Source organism: Caretta caretta, chromosome 2 (genome assembly GCF_965140235.1).
Source record: "Caretta caretta isolate rCarCar2 chromosome 2, rCarCar1.hap1, whole genome shotgun sequence".
Taxonomy (NCBI): Eukaryota; Metazoa; Chordata; order Testudines; family Cheloniidae; genus Caretta; species Caretta caretta.
Genome location: NC_134207.1, coordinates 77,453,506 through 77,477,033, shown reverse-complemented (window position 1 = coordinate 77,477,033; position 23,528 = coordinate 77,453,506). Strand labels below are relative to the sequence as shown.

At 40.1% G+C, this 23,528-nt stretch overlaps 1 protein-coding gene across 1 annotated transcript; it reads left to right on the top strand.

Moving 5' to 3' along the window:
- Positions 1–10,026: 10,026 nt before the first annotated feature.
- LOC125632403 (transthyretin) lies at positions 10,027–22,226 on the top strand. The gene is made up of 4 exons (XM_048840527.2): positions 10,027–10,186; positions 11,146–11,285; positions 20,498–20,633; positions 21,950–22,226. Exons 1-4 carry the CDS (start codon positions 10,118–10,120, stop codon positions 22,055–22,057), a joined length of 453 nt encoding a protein of 150 aa, XP_048696484.1. The 5' UTR covers positions 10,027–10,117; the 3' UTR covers positions 22,058–22,226.
- The last annotated feature ends 1,302 nt before the right edge of the window (positions 22,227–23,528 follow it).

Sequence of the window (23,528 nt, the reverse complement as noted above, 5' to 3'; positions counted from 1 at the left end):
GTGCTCTTACTTATACCGTGCTGCTATAATTTCCAATTATGTGCCACACTGTGCTTTTTAGCACAGACCCGACAAGCGGCAGTGCAAAGCTGCATTACCCCAGCAGGAGCACTGGAAGGCCAAGGCCTCTCTGAGCAACTTGGTTACAGTACATCGTGGTAGCATGCCAACTCACAGCCTGTCCTTAGGAAGCTGTCCTGTACGCACCCTGCATGGTGCTGACTAGTGTGAAGGGGGTGTACACAGACCATGGCCCTGCCTCCTCACCACTACTTTTGGGGTGTCTTGTGCCTGAAAAGAAGTTAGCAAAAAGCAGACCCTGGTTTCAGGGTCTGCAATGGTGGGCAGCCCATGCATGGTGAGGAAAAAGGGGTCTAAAGCTCCTTGTGACACTGCCATTTATTCACAACAAATGCACCACACACAACCAACCTTATATTCATAGAATCACAGGACTGGAAGGGACCTCAAGAGGTCATCTAGTCCAGTCCCCTGCACTCATGGCAGGACTAAGTATTATCTAAACCATCTCTGACAGGTGTTTGTCGAACCTCCTCTTAAAAATCTCCAATGACAAAAATTCCACACCCACCCTAGGCAATTTATTCCAGTGTTTAACTACCCTGACAGGAAGTTTTTCCTAATGTCCAACTTAAACCACCCTTGCTGAAATTTAAACCCATTGCTTCTTGTCCTATCCTCAGATGTTAAGGAGATCAATTTTTCTCCTTCCTCCTTGTAACAACATTTTATGTACTTGAAAACTGTTATCATGTCCACTCTCCGTCTTCTCTTCTCCCTACTAAACAAACCCAATTTTTTCAATCTTCCCTCATTGGTCATGTTTTCTGGATCTTTAATCATTTTTGTTGCTCTTCTCTGGATTTTCTCCAATTTGTCCACATCTTTCCTGAAATGTGGCACCCAGAACTGGAGACAATATTCCAGTTGAGGCCTAATCAGTGCAGAGTAGACTGGAAGAATTACTTCTTGTGTCTTCGCAAAAAGAAAAGGAGTACTTGTGGCACCTTAGAGACTAACCAATTTATTTGAGCATGAGCTTTCGTGAGCTACAGCTCACTTCATCAGATGCATACCGTGGAAACTGCAGCAGACTTTATATATACACAGAGAATATGAAACAATACCTCCTCCCACCCCACTGTCCTGCTGGTAATAGCTTATCTAAAGTGATCAACAGGTGGGCCATTTCCAGCACAAATCCAGGTTTTCTCACCCTCCACCCCCCCACACAAATTCACTCTCCTGCTGGTGCTAGCCCATCCAAAGTGACAACTCTTTACATAATCAAGTTGGGCTATTTCCTGCATAAATCCAGGTTTTCTCACACACACCCCCCCCCCACCCCCATACACACACAAACTCACTCTCCTGCTGGTAATAGCTCATCTAAACTGACCACTCTCCAAGTTTAAATCCAAGTTAAACCAGAACATCGGGGGGGGGGGGGGTAGGAAAAAACAAGAGGAAACAGGCTACCTTGCATAATGACTTAACCACTCCCAGTCTCTATTTAAGCCTAAATTAATAGTATCCAATTTGCAAATGAATTCCAATTCAGCAGTTTCTCGCTGGAGTCTGGATTTGAAGTTTTTTTGTTTTAAGATAGCGACCTTCATGTCTGTGATTGCGTGACCAGAGAGATTGAAGTGTTCTCCGACTGGTTTATGAATGTTATAATTCTTGACATCTGATTTGTGTCCATTTATTCTTTTACGTAGAGACTGTCCAGTTTGACCAATGTACATGGCAGAGGGGCATTGCTGGCACATGATGGCATATATCAATATAAAGTCTGCTGCAGTTTCCACGGTATGCATCTGATGAAGTGAGCTGTAGCTCACGAAAGCTCATGCTCAAATAAAGTGGTTAGTCTCTAAGGTGCCACAAGTACTCCTTTTCTTTTTGCGAATACAGACTAACACGGCTGTTACTCTGAAACCTGTTCTTGTGTCTTGCTCACAACACTCCTCCTAATACATCCCAGAATGATGTTTGCTTTTTTTGCAACAGAGTTGCACTGTTGACTCATATTTAGCTTGTGATCCACTCAGATGCCCAGATCCCTTTCCACAGTACTCCTTCCTAGGCAGTCATTTCCCAAGTGGAGTACATTGCATTTGTCTAGATTGAATTTCATCCTATTTACTTCAGACCATTTCTCCAGTTTGTCCAGATCATTTTGAATTTTAACCCTATCCTCCAAAGCACTTACAACCCCTCCCAGCTTGGTATTGTCTGCAAACGTTATAAGTGTGCTCTCTATGCCATTATCTAAATCACTGATGAAGATATTGAACAGAACTGGACCCCGGAGCAATCCCTTTGGGACCCCACTCGTTATGCCCTTCTAGCTTGACAGTGAACCACTAATATCTACTGTCTGGGAACTGTTTTTCAACCAGTTATACACCCACCTTATAGTAGCTCCATCTAGGTTGTATTTCCCTAGTCTGCTTATGAGAAGGTCATATGAGACAGTATAAAAAGCCTTACTAAAGTCAGGATACACCATATCAGCCGCTTCTCCCCCATCCCCCAAGGCTTGTTACTCAAAAAAGAAGGACAGAGGGGTTATGTGGCCCTGTGGCCTGCCAGAAGGCCACTATTTCAATTCCCAGATGTGATAGCTGTGTCCCTTTAGTAGTCAGGTGAAGGTGGTAGAGACTTGGACATCTCTGCCATTGACTGAAAATAGGGTAACCTATGAGCTCCTCCATCTTTGTTATGGTGGGAAGGGGGAATCCAATGATATAGCACAGACCGAATGTGTGGCAGTTGTTATTGATCACATCGCCTGCAGTTGTGGTCTTTACTCAGGAGCAAAGTGTCATATGAGTGTGACTCTGTCCTTCAGCCCATGCTGTTGAATGCAAAGTCAGTGACCAGTGAAGTGATCACCATGATGTGAATAAGGATGAAGGTCCTCATTTTGCATGCATAACAGAGAACTGACTGAATGCTGCTGTAGGCCAATTATTTGCCCAGCTCATACCAGCTGGAGTACGCTGTTCAGCATGATCTAAGAGAGGGCCAAGGAGGTAGGGTGGCTGTGCTGTTTGCATCTGTCTTAAAAATAACAGTAGGCCTGCTGCTTCAGTACTGAATCTGAGAATGCGTACCCACATGGCAGGAGAGTTCCAATATTTATTTTGCAAAACTACTCAGCCAACCCAATCAGGAATGGCACCTTTCTGTGCTAGGTGCTGTACAAACACACAAAGATATGGTATATTCTTCCTGAAAAACTAAAAGCAGCAGTAAGCACTCTGTACATGCAAGTGTTTTTATGTCTATATCATGTAGAACTATTATGGAAACACACGGTTCTATAGTTAGGGCTGCGTTGAATTATGCACTTAAAGCAGGGTATATATTTTTGCTGTGGCGTCGAATGAATTTTTCCCCCCTAGAAAACACCACACTGAACTATTCAGGAAATCTCCACTCCTATAACCCTTGAGCATGTTTCTGATACATGCAGTAGAATCCAGTCTTCCAACAGTTGAGAAGCTGGGTAATGGGTTGATGAGCACAGAAGGTTTATTAAAATATAGCTCTTTCGCTGCCAATTAAAGTGGCAATTTGTGATTGCAATTATGTGCCCAGCTCCAGGCAGGCAGCCCTTTGCCCAGAATGCATGGAGGTGGAGGGTTTGTCTGTAGGTGGAAAAAATATTGTTGGCCTCATTTTCACAGTCACAACACTATCCTAAGCCACAATTACCAGTTAAGCTCCTGCTAGTTCTGTTCATTTTGCTCAGGGCTTTTCAAAAAATGATATTTGTCCCAGTTAGCACAAAACTAGCTTGCTTTCCCTCATTTGCAGGGAACAACATGAGTTGCGAAGTCTAGGAGTCCTAAGCAGGGGGCTTGGCCCCTGCATATTCTACCTGTACGGAAAGAGTTTGGGATGTTGCTGCTGAAATGTTTCACTGCTGGGAGTCAATTACTGACCGAGTAAGCCCCTGGCTTTCGCCGCCTCTGTTTTGTCAAAGCCTGATGGCATTTCAGTGGAAGCTTTTGGTTCAGTTGCTCTAGACTAAGAATTGTGGCTGCTCAACCATATACTTTGCAACTACTCACTTTGTCATCTCCTGCTACGTGCTGTGTCTCTGCAGGGTCTGAGGTCTGGTTCCAAGCTTCTCTACCACACTGAACACTGGGCAGACACCAGAAACAGAAAGAGAAAAATCCTGAAGATTTTATTGACTTCTAAATCAAGATACATTCAAACACGTGCAGACCCCTTTGCTTTGCATGCGTGAGCAAGGTTTTTCTCAAGCTGACATTTATGTGCATGTACAAATACACGTATCTGTGTGGGCCCAGCAAATTCAGTTAATGAATTTGGGGCCTGATCCAAAATCCACTGAAGTCAATGGTCAGGTCCTTGTATCTATTGGAAATGGTGTATATGAGACAGAATGCTTAGCACAGCATTTCCTAAAAATCCTTGGCCAGAAGCTGGCATTGGGGCAATTAATAAAAAGAGAAAGACAAAGATGTGTGACCACATTCTTCACAAGTGTGTATATACACATGACCCATAATTACTAAACTGTATGACAGTAACTGTATTGATTGGGGATGGGTGACAGAAAATGGAAACCAGTTAATTCAAACAATGTTCTTGATAGCTGAAATCTTACTGTATAGGAGTTGAGACACGGTACTTACAAATGCAGAGGTGAGACAGAGTTCCAGAAACCTGTGGCCAGAAGTACTGAGGCAATTATTGAAACAAGACAGACAATGGTCTGTGATGTATCATCACAGCTCAAAGTGAGCAGTGAGCAAACACAGATATAGCTTTACTAAATGACTGATATTCATTTATAAACGTCCAACATGATACTCCTCTAAAACATACCCCTGGTGTGCAGCTCCTGAGCAAGATGATACCTCAGACACATGGAAACCATCTCAATGCAGCAGCCTCTTAGGGAGGATGACCATTCAAACAGGTTCTCTACCTTGACAAGAGTGGGGATGGGCCCTACCTCATCTTGCAGGAAGTGATAATCTCCCCAAGTGTAAGGCCTCATCTTCATTTACCCAATCTGGATTCCCTCCCAGAAGACAAGATCCAAGGTAAGCTCACCTGAATGTGTTGAGCCCAAAATACCTGCAGTACATTAATTCCATGATTATGACAGGCCACACTATCCAAGAATACATGCAAGAATTGTCACGGACATGCACAAGGAAGTCACCTAGAATACTGAGGACTCCAGTGCTACTCCCAACAAAAATAAGTTGAGACAGGAATCTAGAGGAATAGCAGGTTTGGGGCAGGAGGCATCTGTAGACTAATAACTCCCAAATGTCTTTTATTGCCTGGACTCTCAGGCCAAGATGACACACTGAGATGACTCCAAATAGTAACATATAATGTACCGAACCCACTCAAATGAGAGGTATAAATTTCATTTCATAGATTCATAGATTCTAAGGCCAGGAGGGACCATTCTGATCATCGAGTCTGACGTCTTGTATAACACGGACACAGAATTTTCCCAAAATCATTCCTTTCTAACTAGGACATATAGATCATCTTTTTTAAAATAATCCAATCTTGATTTAAAAATTACAATTTTTCGACAGCATGTTTTATGCAAGGTAGAAGAAACTTCCAGGCAAATTACAATGCTGGAACTGAGTGATAGGGAGGAAAAAGGTATTTCCACATGTCTATTTGTATTAGGTACCTGGGATCATTTGACTAAGCATTTAACAATCTTAAACAGCAAGATACTGAGCAAAGTGCACATCTGTGATAGCTGACACAGGATTCACAGCAAACATATGCACAGCCTAAAAAGGTCATAATCTGGCCCTATAGACTTGAGTTAATGATAATAGTGGCTAGGGATAGGTTATTCAGTGACAACACCACCAATAGAAGTAAAGGTCATATTAGATAATATAATTAGATGAAAATCAAACCAATCAAACATATCTCAATGAAAATGTGCTACCTTTTCTGCAGTTTCTGAAACATTTTGTTCTTTTTATAAAGCAGTGTCCCACAGTGTCCCTTTCAAGTTTCTATCTTGCACCCTGTGAAATCTGTGAGTTCTGGTTTTTCTTCCCTGAAGAAAAACTTTCCATCATGTTGAAGGATTTTATATCACCCACTACTACAGCAAGTAGCACAAAATAACTTCATAACTCAAACCCTCTATTCATCATGCTAAGAAAATTTGATCTTTAAAAATACTGATCTTCTTGAAAGCACCAGCTGATTCTCAGTAATATGGAGAGGTTAAGAGAGATATCATCTCTGGCTCTGTGTGATTCAATTAACATTGTGTATCAAATGATTTGGAGGTTGTTGTTTTTTTGGCAATCATTTGTCTAGGCTGATGGATTAGCCTCTTGGCTTGAATCTGTATTAAAGTAAAAGAAGAGAAGTTTTGTTCTAGTGGGATTGCAGGAACTGTGCAGGCAGCTAACGAAATAACATCTTTCAGAAACTATTGTGCTCGTTTGCCCAGTGACCTCGGAGTTTAAACTCTTCAAAGTGAGAGCTTATGCAGATGAATTGGTACCAAGTGAATTCATAAATTACAAAAGCATCACAGCAAAAATTCACTATTTGGATGTTCCTTTTATAGGGTTTGGGTTCCATCCCAGAAACTTATAGACATGAGTAAATAATTTGACTTTGACTTTGTGCTTGTTAAAGAAAATACAACTTAAATGTTTTAATTAGTTCTCAGAGTAGCAGCTGTGTTAGTCTGTATTTGCAAAAAGAAATTAATTAGTTTTCTTAATTAGTTCTAAATCCTTCTGGTAGCACTTTTAACCTTCTGTCTTTTACAAGCTCACTTAATACACAAGATAAATATGTCTTTATTAACTACATGCAAGCCACAAGTAGTATTTCCCTCCCCCTCTCTCAATCAAAATATTAACTTAAGAAAAATGTCTGAACGATAATTAAAATTGTAAGTACATTTATGCTCATTAACCGAGAGCTAAGTGTCCCATAGCCAATTAGTAGTTACATATTTAAAGCACTGTGCAAATATTAATCCTCGACACCCCTCAAAGGAAGGAAAGTAATATCCCCAGTTATACAGATGTGGTAACTGTGGCACAGATGTTAAAAGCCAATCCAACAACCACTGAAGTCAATGGAAACACTCTCATTGACTCCACTGGACATTGGATCAGGTTCTCACTGATTTGCCAAAGGCCACATAGCAAGTCAGCGTCAAAGCTGTATTGAGAACACAAGAGCTCAACACCCAGTGCCAATGTTCATTCTTCCAGATTTCAAGGGAACTAAAGTGTCCATCTTCCCCACCCTCCCTTAAAGGTGTAGGCATACTAGTTTGAGAACCTACGGTTTACTTATCTCCCAAATACACTTCACTGTGATGTTATTCCATGGTAACAAAATAGAATCCAGCCATGCCTTTCAGAATAGATAAATGATTAAAAATTTTATAAAGCCTACAAATTCATGACCTCTTTGGGAAATTCATTGTGGAAAGTTATTCAGATTTCCGCATCAGAAATTCTAATGTCTGTTTTCCATCAGATATTAGATAATCAATCATACCATCAGAAGGTTACAGTTTTGTAGTTGCCAAAGTCACATGTTCAAATACAGTAATTGTAATGGTCATTCCTATCAATTATTCATGTAACAGTACTTGGTTTCCTAATTAAATACAAAATAGATATAAATACAACAGAAAACAAGGTTACTAGTGAAAGATAAGAGTGTGCATATGTGTGTGTGTGTGTATGTGAGAGAGTGAGAGAGAGAGGTGTATAGTATAGCGTCTGGAAAAGAGCTTTGAAGTAAACAAGAGAATTAACAGGACATGTTTGTTCTTGACCTGAATTCTGTAATGCTTCCAAATAGGTAGCATGCTTTCTTTAAAAATATGTATTAATTGTAACTAGCAGCTGGTGAACTTCAAACAATCTGGCATTCAGCTAAGCCCTAAAGGGTTGGCATATTTGAGGATTATCCACGTTTCCATAACCACCTCCTTCTGTGCCCAACCTAGTCTCTTGCTGAGCCAGCCAGAACCCCCTACCTTTACCTAACCCCTATCAAGTCTCCTGATTCCAAACAGACCTCTTTTGTCCAGTGCTCCAGTTCCAACAGGACCCTAGCCACTTATTTTCTGTTCCCTGATCCTTTCTATACCTTTTACCTTCAGTGGAGGGACAGCCCTTGTCTGGCAATGCCTGCAGTGGGCTATGGTCATTCTATTTAAATTTCATATGCTCCAAGGTTCCCCAGGAGAGAAGAGCCCCAGAGTTCATTACCTTCCTACTGATTCCCAAGATGCCCTAGGACTCACAGAATTGAAGACATAATTCAGACCATCTTAAAAAAATCGAAAGGAAAGAGGAGAGATTGGTTTGATATTTCGGCTGAGAGGCAGAATATTTCCCTATCTCTGTATCCATCCCTACTGACAGCCCTGCCAAAAGGACAATGTTATTTTGAATGCAAATAAAGTATGTAATACTAGATGCTGAAATATGCTATTCCTATAGATAATTTTGTGAAGCTGAAATCTTGCAAAGAAGTCAAGAAAGTCTGCTTCTTCCAAATTCAGTGTCCAACCACAGAGAAATGTCACGTGAAGCTAAAAGAAATACTCCAGAGGTTGCCAATATTATGGCCACGGTGACATTTTGCTGAAAATGGGATCATTTCCTATTTTATCCATTAACATTCCTTTGGAGAGTCTTAAGAGATAATGGCAAAACGCTGCTTGCAGATCCACAGGACAGATTTCTGATTCCCTTCCATGCGCAGAAAATCCACTGCTGGATGTGAAGGAAAGATTTGCCACGTCAATCTGGCAGCAGAAGTTTTGATTGCAAGATGTGAGTAACTCCCACTGGCATGCAAGGAAACTGAGTCTGAGTCTCAACTGCTGTACACCTTGTGTGGTCATTTCTAAATGTGCAAAGTGGGTGTAGAATGCTGCCCATTGCAATTTTTATGAGTGGGGATTGTGTCTGCTTCAATGTCTGCACAGCATTCAGCACCCAGGGGCCCTTGTAGGTCTCTGTAATATGTTTTTTTAAGTCAACAATAACTTTGCACATGTGTAAATGACTACACAAGAGAGTGGAAAAATTAGACCAGTTGTATCACTTTGTCCTTTAAAACTTCTCTCTAAGGGCTTGATCATGATACAGTTCAAGTCAATGGCAAAACTCCCACCACCCTAATGATGCAGGATCAAGTCCTAAAAGCTAAATGTACTTCCTCCTCGAAATGTATGCCTCCTTTTTAGAGAGATTTTGAGAATGATGAAGAACTATACTACTTGCTTTTTCAGTTAAGATAGAAACCGCTCGGCCATGCCAAGACAAAAAGCAAACAGTGACAGGTGCACAGATAAAACGAAAATCATTTGTTATTATCACTGTTGTTTGCCATTTCTTGTATGAGTTAAGTTCACAAAGATATGCCATTAAATAACTAGGGGTGAAATCCTGGTCCCATTAAAGTCAATGGGAACTTTGCCATTGCCTTCAATGGGACCAGGATTTCACCATAGTATTTTTTGTGTATTGTGCAGCGTTTTATCATATTCCACCGATACCGTGTCATGAAAGGAAATATCACTTTGATTGGACAGCTGGTCCCCAAAAACTTTACATGAAAAAGGAAACATGCATGGGAGTAGACAAGGAATAAGACTGAACATATGAGGAATTCTCCCGCTATAAGTCAGCAAGGGAACTAGGGCCTGCTATAACCAGTTACACAGCCAGAGAAAAACAAATGACTTGCATTATTTTACATGGGGTATTCTAACAGCCTCATCTCCCCAGGCAAGGTTCATGTTTGTGTGGGTTACTTAACCTCTTAGCTCCAATGATCCTGCAGTCCTTCCACATGCAAAAGTCCCATTGACTTCAGTGGCAGTTCCATGTATGGAATGACTGCAGGATTGGATTGTTTACTAAGTAAATAATCAGAATCAGCAGGTTTGAAGTCATATGGGCATCAGATAAGCAGCCTGTTCTGTGGTAGGCTTGGGTATAAAATCCCAAATCCCATCAGCTTCTAGCTGCTGGCAAAGAGGCTCACTACCCCAAGCAGAATGGCCTTTCATTCTGTGCTTCTCGTTTTCTTCGCTGGACTGGTATTTCTGTCTGAAGCTGCACCATTGGTAAGTATTTTGGTATTGAAGGGGGAATTTAAATGATTGCAAATAGTGTAACCTCTCTGAATACAGGCACACACATCTATTTTATATTGTGTGCATTACTAGCCTAAAACCAATGCCTGCAGCCATTGCCATGCTACAATGGTCTGGTACTGCCATTTTTCTCATGCATTTCCTTCAAAATTTACAGCAATTAAAATAAAGTCAATTTTTCAATTCAGCCAGCTATTATTTCAATGGTCTTGGGACTCATTTGCTTCAGTGAGGTCCTGTGGTTAAGGTAAGGAGCTGGGATCTAGAAGATTTGGGCTCTATTCCTGGTTCTGACAATGAAGTTAGGCAAGTCCCTTTGATTCTCTGTGATTCAATTTCTATATCTGTAAAATGGGGATAATTTTACTTTCCTCACAAGGATGTTGTGAGGCTTAATTGTTTACTCCTTATAAAATACTGCAAGATCCTCAGATGGGAGATTCTATTGAAGTATTCCTGAGAATTAAACACAGTATAGCAAAGTTGGAGGAGCCAATTTCCTCCCAGCCTAAGGGATATTTCTAAGGCAATGATGCTGTTTATCAGAAGCAGAGGCTGAAGTGACTGGCCTGAACAGATACTCATTCATTATTTTCTTGTCCTTTTCTGACTGCATTTAAAGATACATCCTTAATTAGCATGTTGTTTTCCAGAGCTATTTATTGCCTTAAACTATATCTACATATTAATTCTGCAGGCTTTCCCTGACGTAGTACAATGTACCCAATCTAAGATTATTCTGGCAAGAGAAATACCTGTTTGTGAACTATACTGTGTTTAAAATACTACTTTTTTGGAATGTGCCCTCATGTGGATGTTAAACGCTGCAAGTGTGGCTTTTCTGCTCTTTTGAAGAAGATTTCTAATGGGCATGTTGAACATGCCCTATATAATTTGCTGCACTACAAAACCTTTTCTGCTTTCTCAAGGTTTCCCATGGGTCTGTTGATTCCAAGTGCCCTCTGATGGTGAAAGTTCTGGATGCGGTTAGAGGAAGTCCAGCTGCCAATGTAGCAGTTAAAGTGTTTAAAAAGGCTGTGGGTGGAAACTGGCAGGACTTCGCTACTGGGTAAGTTCTGTTGTGCTATGAAACTTTCAAGATGTCTTGAAGAACAAAGCGAGATATAAAGGTGATTCTGACTGGAAGATCAACTTATTTAGTAGTTTGTCCCTCTTACTTTGTAAAAAAGCATAGGGGGCCTGATCCGAAGCCCATTTCGTTCAGTGGGATTAGGCCCATGGTGAGAATATATATTAGTATGGAGAATTGCTTCAAGTTGTTCATCTTACCCTAGCAAGGGAATATTTTAAAATTTTCTCTAGTTTTCCAAAAGGTGCTGCTGTACCTATGGTTAAAAAAACCCAGCAACCTGTGCACCCGACCTTCTATATAATTCAGGGTAGCCATCTTGATATGTAGTAGGTCCAGAGCTTTATTTGTAGAGAGGAATCCAGGCTCTAAACTTTGTTAGAAAGCCCTAAACATGTGCACAAGAAATGCCCTTTCCTACTGCTTTCACTTACACCAGTGTAAGTCAGGAGAAACTCCTTGGACAACATTACACTGGAGTAACCAAGAGCAGAAGAGGGTCCACAATATTTGTTTGTGGTTCTATTTATGGCACTTACATTGCACATATTAGTGTGGAATCTGAGCACCTCACAACTTTTAATGTATTTATCCTCAAAACACCCGTCTGAAGTTGGGAAGCATTATTATTCCAATTTTACAGATAGGGAACTGAGACACAGAGAGATTAAGTGACTAGCCCAAGGGCAGACAAGAAGCGGGGAACTGAAGCCAGGTCTCCCAAATGAGCACCCTAGCCAACAGATCTTTAATATCTTTTACTAAAGATTTTGAGACACTATTTACTTCTGTCTGCAGCACTGAGACCTTTGTTTGCCTCTGTCTCTAGGTATTTCACAAACAAACCCTGTCTGTATTATACAACATAGCTGAGCAGAACTGAAGAAACTTCCTAGAGCTAATCTAAACATTCAGAAGGACTTTATGGATTTAAAGAGCGAAATCTTGTATAAAACTTAACATTTTTGCCAAGCTTCTTATGCAGGATGATGGGATAAGTCTACAGTACACTTTTCTGCCATCATTAGGAAAACTATATTCTTTTAAAAATATGTGAGAGGAGTTTTTAATGCATACATAATGTGATTATATGCAACCCACAGAGGAACAAGATAAATACTACATTCCCTTAACTGTGTGATATAACAGTTTAGACTGCAACATTGTTCTTAATTGCCATTTGGGGATATATCCTGCAGCTTTTATGAGCCAGTAGCTTCCACTGAAGTCAATGGAAACTACAGGTGTTCAGTACCTCTGAAAATCAAGTCACTCCTTTTTAGGTATCTAAATATGAATTTAGGAGACTGACTTTAGACACACCAAATTTGGAAAATTTTGCCTGGGAGATCAAGAGGAAGAATTATACTCTAGTGTTTTTGTAGACAGTTCACTACACTGTATTCCTTCCTGAATGCCATGGTGTTAATTTTTCCCTGGATGTGTGGCTAAGGCCGTGCTACTTTCAAACACACCACTTGTTTGTTCAGCTGACAAATTTTGAGACATAGGATTTTATAACCAGTGGGCTTGCAGTACTGCTAGGTTATTTTGTACTTTAAACAAATCTATGTTTACAAGGTTTACAATACCTAACCTGAGCCACAAGACCTGGTTAATAGTGATTCTAGACCAGGGGTTGTCAGACTTACTGAGCCTCTGAGCCGCATCCGACAATCTTCAGAAGTTTAAGAGCTGGAGCTTCAGGCCCCCCAGGAGGTGCCTGACAGGGTTCAATGCTTCAGCCCCACTCCTGCTGAAGCCCCGAGCCCCAATAGGTGCACCCCACAGGGCTGAAGCCCCAAGACGCTCCTCCGTACTGAGCAGAAGCCCCTACCCCACCACCCCACTGCAAGGCAGAGATCCTGAGCTCCCCGCAAGTCTGGTAGGTGGAGAATGGGAGTGGGGTGGGGGTGGGGTTCCACGAGCTGCACTTAAATGGTAAAAGAGACACATGTGGCTTGCGAGTCATAGTTTGGCCACCCCGTTGTAGACCTTAAGTATAAAACCTATTTAAAAACAAGTGTGCCAAAGTTGCAAATATTTTGCGTAATTCAGAAAGTAAAAGAGTAATTTGACCAATGCCAAGAAGTGGAGAATTTGGAACTTGGTGTTGCTCAACATTGTTAGGTTGGCCCCTGCTCTGCTATTACATTGATTCAGAATGGGGTTTTTAAACTGTTGTCCCAAGAATACAGGACTTTAGCAGACAGTAACAACAAAATTACTAATAGGTTGCCTGTCATATTTATTTTGATAGAGGAATTAGGAGAACCTGGAGAGCCTCTGACAGTGAGAGACTCACAGGAATGGATTTTTTCTATATTAGTGTCCCATTTACTCCGGCTTTCCCTGGGACAAACTTTCATCTTGTTTGCCTGCCGAGTAACTTAAAATCAAACTAATGCCTGTGTCCTTGTTCCTCTACTTTAGAGTAGATGAACGAAATGTAACTGTCAGTTCAATTTAGGGTACCATTACAGTGAGATGAAAAGGAAACTGGTGTCTAGAGAACTTGTTAAACAGCACCAGTCACAAGCAAAAGATGCATTTCTCCTCTACTTTGTGTTAAGGATGCATAGCTGTGTGGCTGCCTCGGCTTGTGATTTAGTGAACGCACCAATAAATGTGCCTGCCCAAACCATTGTCAGTCAAGAAACAGAAGCAGAGTCAATGTTTATATCTCCTTCAACTCAATAGAGGTACTTTTGCTATTAGTGTCACCTAATTGGCAAACCTCCCATTGAGAACTTGTTTATGACGACTGCCATGTCACTGTGGTCTGCAGGATATAGAGGTCTCCAGATCTATATCTTTCTGCTTACAGAACACCATCAGAGCTCTGCAAGACCTAACATAACCTACACAAGCTGTTTCCCTCATGCTGCTGGGAGTTTCCAGTTTGCAACACTCTAAAACCTACCCCCAAGTACCTTGGTGAATTAATTACCACAAAAACCACTAGGGGCTAAATTCACAAAAGGGACGTAGGCATTGCAATGCCGAGCATTACAGATCCTAACTTTAGGTGCACAGGCTCTCTATACAATACATGGGGAGAGTTAGGCAGCTAAGGATGGGATTCACAGAAGCCAGCACCCTGATCTGATCTGTCTACTCTAGCTAACAGGTAATGCCAAGAAAAGTGGCATGGCCTAAATCCTGCTCCACCTAAGCTCAGGTCAGAGGGAGGCCCTAGCTATGCCTGGGATTCATAGCTGTGAACCCCTCTCCTGGAATTAGGAGCCTAAGCCAAGTCAATGGTTTTTAAAGAAAAAAAATGAGGATGACAAGATAGCCCCTAATAATCGTTTTGGACCAGGGACAAGAGCACTCACCTAAGATGTGGTTCCCCACTCATTGTGATACGGAGCAGGGATTTGAACTTGCCTTAACCACTGGGCTATAGAATATTCTGGCATGGAGCTCTCTCAGTCTCTCCTATTGAAGCTGTTCCACTGTGTATAACTAATTCAATAGTCATTGGAGCCAGGGCACTGGAATCTGGCTCTCCCGCATCCTGAGTGCCCTAACAAGTGGGTCTAGTCAGCCATTCTCACTCTCTCTGGCCTAACGACTATTTAATTATTCCCTATTAAGACACATTTCTTTGTTTAACATTAAGACACCTGCTGTAAAAGTAGTCTTCCTCTCCAGGGTGAAAGTTTTAATGCCGTATCTCTCAGGTCATTCTTTAAAGTCAGCATGACCCTAAATGGCCAATCATTTAGTTTATCCAAAGTTAAAATTTAGATTTTCTAACAAAGATCTTTAATAACCATAATTCATTTTATTGATCATTTTGAATTTACTGCAGCTTTTTAAACTAAAGTTAAAAAAACCTCTTTGGATTATTTGACCAATTTTGATCATCAATAATTGTAAAGCATTCTACAGCATCCCTGTGGAAGATCCTACCATATAAATGCATGTTGCTGCTGAAATTTGTGTGAAAATTTTTAATAAACTCTAATGATTTCCTCTCAAAAATATGAGTGAGTCAAAATCAAAAGTTTCCCCAGAAAATATTGATTAATTTTTTCAATTATCCGGTTGGAAGAATCGAGCCCAAAAGTGTCATTTTGAATCACCATTTCCAGATGAAAATGTCATTGATCAGGTCACATTGTTTCAGTCAAAAATGTCAATTTTTGTTTGTTTTGACATTTGGGGAATTTTGCAAGTCACACAAATTTTCAAGATTTTTGGCTTTACATTCCAACACTCCAATTAGGAATAGAAATTCATAGATTCATAGATATTTAGGCCAGAAGGGACCATTATGATCATCTAGTCTGACCTCCTGCACAATGCAGGCCACAGAATTTCACCCACCACTCCTAAAAAAGACCTCACACCTATATCTGTGCTATTGAAGTCCTCAAATTGTAGTTTGAAGACCTCAAGGAGCAGAGAATCCTCCAGCAAGTGACCCGTGCCCCATGCTACAGAGGAAGGCGAAAAACCTCCAGGGCCTTCCAATCTGCCCTGGAGGAAAATTCCTTCCCGACCCCAAATATGGCGATCAGCTAAACCCTGAGCATATGGGCAAGATTCATCAGCCAGATACTACAGAAAATTCTTTCCCGGGTAATTAACTTTGAAATGTCAAAATTTCCCCTGGGATGAAAATTTTGTTTTCTGAACTGCTCTAGTTGTAATGTCCTGAAAAGATTCCCTCTTGTATTCATGACCAAAACTTTGGACTATTAGAGAGAAACTCTACAAATATTCAAGACTATGTTTTAAACAAGACCCAGTGCATGATGGCAGGCAAATTTGGGAATATGTTATTACCTCACAGACCTTCTGAATATCTGGATACAATCAATAGATACCTCTATTAGGAAGTATTGTTTTTATTGGTGTATTATGCTCTGGCCATGGCACTTACAGTGTATATAGGGGGAGGTGCCCTTCTCAGGATATGTCCCTATAATACTACATTCTGTCTCTTAATACCACATCTTAGTGTATTAAAAAAAGCATCTTGAATTTGGATTAGCAGTATTTAAAAGGCAGGAGGAGAATTAGAATACAACAAGTGACTTCATTAAGAAGCTTAATTCAAACTGAGTTTAACTGAAAGTATGCAAGGAAAACTAATTCCAGCTGAGTTCTGAGGAAGAAGTATGGTCTAGTTATTCAGGGGATTAGGAGTTAGGTAACTATTTTAACCCTTCACTCGAGTGTCTTTGACTGAGTCACTTGTACTCTCTGTGCCCTCATGCTTCTGCAAATATAGCGCCTTTGCCAAAATTAGTTCTTTTGGGGGTTAGGGTTTGAATTTTGAAAATGAGCTATTGCATATGCATAGTTTATGTCACAAATTTTAGTCCAAAGCACTATTTCATTCTGTGGAATACGGTTCAAAACAATAGGATGCCTGTAAACATTTGAGGGCAAAGTTTAATTTCAGTACAGCACACGTCCCATGAAGAGGATAAATTACATTGATTTCGAAGGTACTTTACACCGAGCAAATTACATAAATCCCAAGACAGCAGGAGCATAGGCAATAAAAAGCTTTCAGTCACCATGCACAGCTTTATAATGAAATTAACAATGTAATTGGAACAGGATTTTGAGCTCTACTACCTACTGTTTTACCTTCATCCATAAAAGAGAGTAACGCCCTTGAAACAACTCCCTGCATTCCTTATGTGCTAAGTGCAAATGCCTCCTTTTCACTCTCCTTCCTTCCATACCTAATACACACAATTAAAACATTTTTCTAAAGAAATTCAGACACGTCTGTTCTTCATTAAGGAGATTTCTGGAACAACATGGGGAACAAGAAGTTACAAAGTACCCTGAAGGAATCTTAATCTTCAGAAACTCAATGTGAATATACAATTAAGACAAAAATTGTTTAATATTCAGTTATGCTTAATCAGGTAGCCAAGCTGGAGGTCCAGCCCTTGTGTTTCTGCACTGTCAAGCATGCAAGTGAATAATATGTCCCAATGAAGATGGTGGACATATCATTTGAGATAGTCAAACTAAATGCAAAACCTGACCATGGGTTTTTCTCTGTTAGGCAGAACCTGTTGAACTAAAAATATACGTCAGTTTCACACTCACAGAGGTTTTGTTTACAATCTGTTAATTGAGGCCTTGAGGAATTATACCACTACAATGATTATTGTTAATAAATAATAATAATAATAATAATAATAAATGCTGCTATGTCAGGGAACCTGGCTACAGCTCAGCAGTCTCCTAATCTGGTTTCAAAATTGCTCCGGTTTGTTGCACAGACTGGTCTAGCTCTAGTCTGGTAATGAAATATGGTTCTGGTCCAGACCACAATGAACACTGGAACCAGACTTGTAACCAGACCAGCGGACAACCAGGTTGTAACTAGACTTCCTCTTTGATTATATTTGTGTTATAAACATTGCAATCATGGGGTGTGATTGCAACTCATGTGGTCATACCCTTAGACAAAGAATTGCTGTTTTCCACTGGTGCAACAGAAACATTTTTTTTTTTAATTCAACCCTTAATTTGAAAGTGTTGTCTCCTCTATCACATGGCTGAGGAAGGCCCACATGCCATGTTTTTGCCTCTTCAGCAGATGGAGAGCCAAGAGTGGAAGGAGAGGCTTATTATAAACACAATCTACACTCAGACTTATTACAACTCTCCTTTTGCAGGGCCTAATTTAGGGCAAACTTCTGCATCATTGAAATCCCCTGGGAGTTTTGCTATTGACTCTTACGAGCATAACATCAAGCCCCTAAGGATTTTTTTCTGGTACTACTAACATACACTTGGCTGTAGGACTAGGAGCAGCTTGCTTGCTGCAAAATTCCCTGAAGTTCTAGAATGGTGGAAATGCCACTAGATGTATACTCAAGGTGGGATTTTCAAAAGAAACTCAGCATTGGTCTAATTCTGCTCCCACTGAAGGTGAGGGCTTTTGAAAATCCCACCCTCAGAAAACTACATTATTTGTAAGTAAACACTATACTCAGCTGCTCTTCCCAAAGATTGTAATAATCATAATTTTAATGATTTAAGTAAGACATTAGCAAACAAACCAGTATAGCAAAAGGCACTGAACTTTGAAAGGTAAAATACCTGTGATTTCATCTAGCTTATCTCTGGTCAGCGCTGGCTTGTTAGCTATTTTCATGGATATTCTAGACAATTTATTGGCAATACGTTAATTTTGCTTTTGAGTTCATGACTGTCATGTGTCATTAACTCTTTGGTATCTGCAACACACACTTGAACCATAGTATTCAAGCTCATATAACATACTTCCGAAAGCTACTGTTGCCTTGCCTTCTCTTTCCCTTTGATTAGTTGCATTAGCCTCTTGTACTGTATCCTCCTTCTGTTGCTACTATGCCAGTGATCTTTGTATCCAACACCCCTGGAATGTTTTAGTCCCAAATCCAGCTTCTGCTGGATCGGGCCTAAACTAGAAATAGAGTCACATTGAAAAGCCTAAATGGGGATTCCATCTTCTCTTAAGTTCTGGGTTGTTCACATCTGACATATTGATTCTGTATGTTATAAAAATACGGCCTAACTGCAAAATTCAATTTGGATTGAACTTTTCAGTGGTTGTTCTGTTGAGAGATTTTGGCTTATGCTCAATTGTTAGCTTAAACTGAAACATGGCTAGAATACGTAGGCTAGCCTGATTAAATAATTTGCACGCTCAAAACTCATAGTTGCCTACAACAGACTTCTTCAGAATCTGATCCTCTCCCTTTTGCAAGTGAAAATACCAATGAGCATTCACCAATTACTCTTTGTTTTTTAGTTCACTGAATTTTAACCAACAAGGTGCAATTTATAAAAAATTAATAAATTAAATAAATTAACCTTTTCAAGTCAGTTTATTCTAGATACAGTTTATTCCCACTGGACCAAATTGTGGCCCCCCGAGGGAGGTTCTACATCAACTTCAAAGGAACTAGACTTTTCTCTTTACTTTGTAATTAGAGTAAATCCTCCTTCACTGAGACTATTTTGCATTATTGCAATTCATTTTGGTACAAAAACTTACAAGTAAAATGAAGGGTGTGTGTGGAAAGAAGAAGAAAGTGGAAACAATACAACTGATTTCTTCTCTGATCATCATTAAGGTCCTTCTTTGTCTATCCCTCTCTTCCACCTCCCACTCTGTGTTATCAGTCTAGATATCCCTTCTCACAGGTGGCTATAAAACTGGTGAGTCCTATTAGCTTTTCAGACTTCAGGCCCATTCTTTCCTCAAACAACATCAGGCAATTATACAAGATTGTGAAGTTATTTCATTCATAAATATTTCAAGAGGAAAAGGCAAAAAAAAACCCAAAAACCCTCATGTAGAAAATGGAAAGTAGTTTTGGAAATAAAAACAGGGAAGAGGAGCAGGGAGCTAGAAACCAGCTACGTTACCATTTGAACAACAATTTTAGTTCAAAAAGATCTAATTGTTTATACTGGCTAGATCCCATCACAACTACCCATTCTTTTCCACTTTTCTGTTTTAGCCACCTGTTGTATTTTATCACAAACCTAGCTGGTGAACTCTTTGGGCCAGGGATTCTCTTCATTACTCATTTATACAGCATCTAGCATAATGGGTCTCTGATCCTCAGTTGTCCCTGTACAAACTGTAATTCAAATTAACAATACTCAAATAGAGATTTTATTATCATGCGACCATAAGAAAATACTTTCAGGGTCATGTAAAAATGCTTCAGTAGGCACATTTAAAATGTTTAGCCTCGTATGCTTACAACAATTAGTCAACAGATCTTTTCCCCCCAAAAGTCTTCCTCCTTCCGTACCTTTATCGTGGCAACCAACATGCCTCCTGTCATCATGACTGTCCTTTTTCTAGGCTTCTAATTTTCAGTTCCAGGGCACACTTAATGCAAGTTAAACACCAGATTAAAATCGGCCTTAGCCATTGTCATGTCGTATCAGCAGCAGTGGCAAGCTTTCTGCAGCCCAGGCTTGATTTGTGATGTAGGCGGCTGAGCTGGTAGCAAGGATAGGCTCTGTGATGCTGGGAAGTATACGCTGCACAGAAGATAGGGAATTATTTCAGATGAAGAGAACCATTCAGTGGGGTCCGAAGAACATGGCTTCACATCTGTGCTACTTAACATTCCACACTGTCTACTGCCGTTATACACCTGACTGTCAAGATAAAGTATTTATGTGGCTATTTATCATCACAGGAAAACCACAGAATTTGGGGAGATCCATGAGCTCACAACAGATGAACAATTTGTAGAAGGCGTATACAGGATTGAGTTTGACACCAGCTCTTACTGGAAGGGACTTGGCCTTTCTCCATTCCATGAATATGCTGATGTGAGTATTCATGAATATACCTTGTATCTTACATATTGAGCAGAGCATCTACTTAACCAAAAAAAGTACATATTCCTGTAATGCACAAAGAGTAGCATTATGCATTGCAGTGTTTCACCATATCATACAGCATCACGTGAACAAAAACTGCAATACATACAACTGGAACCAAAGAGTTCCTCTGTAAGTTAATGGGCCAAATTCCCTGCTAGTGTAAATGGGCAAAATTCCACTGAAGTTAATGGAGTTGTGCCCATTCAGCCTAATAGAGAATGTGACCCAAATTGGTGCTTTATTCAAAAACATTAAAGATTTTAAATGTTCTGCAATATGGAAATGCAAAATGGAAATCTTTGCTGGGATGGATGCAAGGCTTTGGAGCCCCGTAATGAATGGCATCAACAGGACATAAATTGGAAAAGGTCTCTATTTACAGCAGAGGCATTTCCTTGGTTTGAACAGCAACTCCAGTTTCAGTAATCTGGAAATCACTGAAATCTCTTCAATTTGATGCGTAGCCACAGAAAGTCAGACATATTATCCAGTATTTTTTGCCTTCACATCATTTGCTAGTAAAGTTCAAAGTGCATTTTCCCCCAGATCACTTCTAAAATATGTGACAGAGAAAACTGCAGCAAACAACATCTAGGAATAAATAAGAGAAAGGAAAAAATAGACAAGGCTTTTTGATGCTATTCTATCCAACTTTCCAGAAGAATTGAGGTGTAATTGTGACTTATGTTTTCCTTTTGGCTGACTGCTCAGCACTTCTATTTATTTTTTAAATATTCTAGAATGTTTATATAATGCTTCCAGGGAAAAACAGCCTCATTTGTGGCTTGCCATTGAGTTCTATTCAAATTTCCTAAAAGACTGACTCAGCTATTCTGAGAACATCTACAATACATTTTAGATTGCATTTTAAATCACAAACTTGTTTTATGTTGCTAAGGCCTGAGCCTGCAAGGTACCGAGCACACTTCCATTGTCTTCTGAGAGCACCACCCAGGATTGAGGGGTAAGGGCCTAATCCAAAGCCCAGTGAAGTCAATGAGATTTTTTCCACTGACTTCAATGAGCTTTGGATTAGGCCTTGAATCCACTAGTAGAGATTTAGATTTGTCTAAAGGCATTAGTCTGTTAGAATATCTTGCATCTACTTTATTAGATTTGTATAATTAATGAAAGATAAAACCTATAACTGAAAGAAATCAGCCAAATACTACTCCAGGGAAGACTATATGCTAAATCTAACACTGAGATAGTTTTAGAGCATATCTGTTGTGCTTCAAACTTACAAGTATTTTCTTTTCCAGGTGGTTTTTACTGCTAATGATTCCGGTCATCGTCATTACACCATTGCTGCTCTCCTCAGTCCCTTCTCTTATTCAACTACTGCTGTAGTCAGTAACCCACAGGAATAAGTATACACTGAAATCATCCCAAAATATCCTCCATTGATAGAATTATCATAGGTTTTTAGGAGGAGGTTATTTCCTATAACTAATGGCATGCCTTTTTGCTACAGTAGTCCTTATCATTTTGTAACCTGGCTAAAAACTCAGGCAAGTCAATAAACGTTTAAAGAAGAAACCATTGTGATTTTCTCAGTGATGTTTTACTTTGTTCAGAAGGGAGATGTCTGTGCTAAAATGCAAAAGAAACTATGTAAAAAAAACCAACCCCAACACTGGCCACTCAGAACACATCACCCTTGACTTAGTACAGTAATCAGTAACTGGGCCCTGCCCTACACTATTAGAAAATAGATCAATTCATTGTCTTATTCTGTGTTTGAAAGAAGTTAAATTTTGCATGGTATGCAGTGACTATCAAGAGCTATAGTCGCCTGTCAGCATACATGCTTAAATCCCAGAGATAGCTGAACTAATTCTAATGAAATAATAGTCATATTTATTTATTATTTGTATCATGGCAATGACATGGGACCAACTGACAACGGGGCCCCACTGTGCTAAGTGTTATACAAACACAGAAAAGACAATCACAGCATTAAAGCGCTTATAATCTCAACAAAAAAGAGATGATGACACGTAAGGAGATACAGCATACAAGCAAATTGAACAGAGTGATGGTTTTTAGAAGAACATAAGAACGGCCACACTGGGTCAGATCAAAGGTCCATCTAGCTTAGTATCCTGTCTTCCAATAGTGGCCAATTCCAGGTGCTTCAGAGGGAATGAACAGAACAGGTAATCATCAAGTGACCCATCCCCTGTCACCCATTCCCAGCTTCTGACAAACAGAGGCTAGGGACACCATCCCTGCCCATTCTGGCTAATAGCCATTGATGGAACTCTTAGGCAAAAAGATTCTTTTCTCCAAGAATCAGGCAAGCACAGACAATACTGAAGGGGGTTTATTCACGCTACCGGGAAGACTGACAAGCAGCTTCAAAAATATGGTGCCATAGTGGCCAGTTATATACATTCTCTTATCAATTCATTTACATTTATCTGTACATATAGAGACAGACATTGTTACAACCCTGAACAAAGATAAAAATAAGAACAGTATGTGCATATAGAGGTCATCCTACTTGCATCAAACATTTATGGCTACCTTGCAGGGGAAGGAGACGGGCTGCAGGTTGGGGGAGGGATGAGTGCTTACAGACATCCAGTGGGTTGTGAAGGGAGGGTTAGCATTATTCTTTCTTACTGATAAGCTGAACTAAGTTATCAGGTATTGACAGAAACTATGTCCTTGCTTTTGAGCAGTTTCTGTCTTTTCTGCTGGCTACATTTTAACTTCTTCCTGACAGACCTATCCTCCATGAATTTATCTAGTTCTTTTTTGAACCTTGTTATAGTCTTGGCCTTCACAACATCCTCTGGCAAGGAGTTCCACAGGTTGATTGTGCGTTTTGTGAGA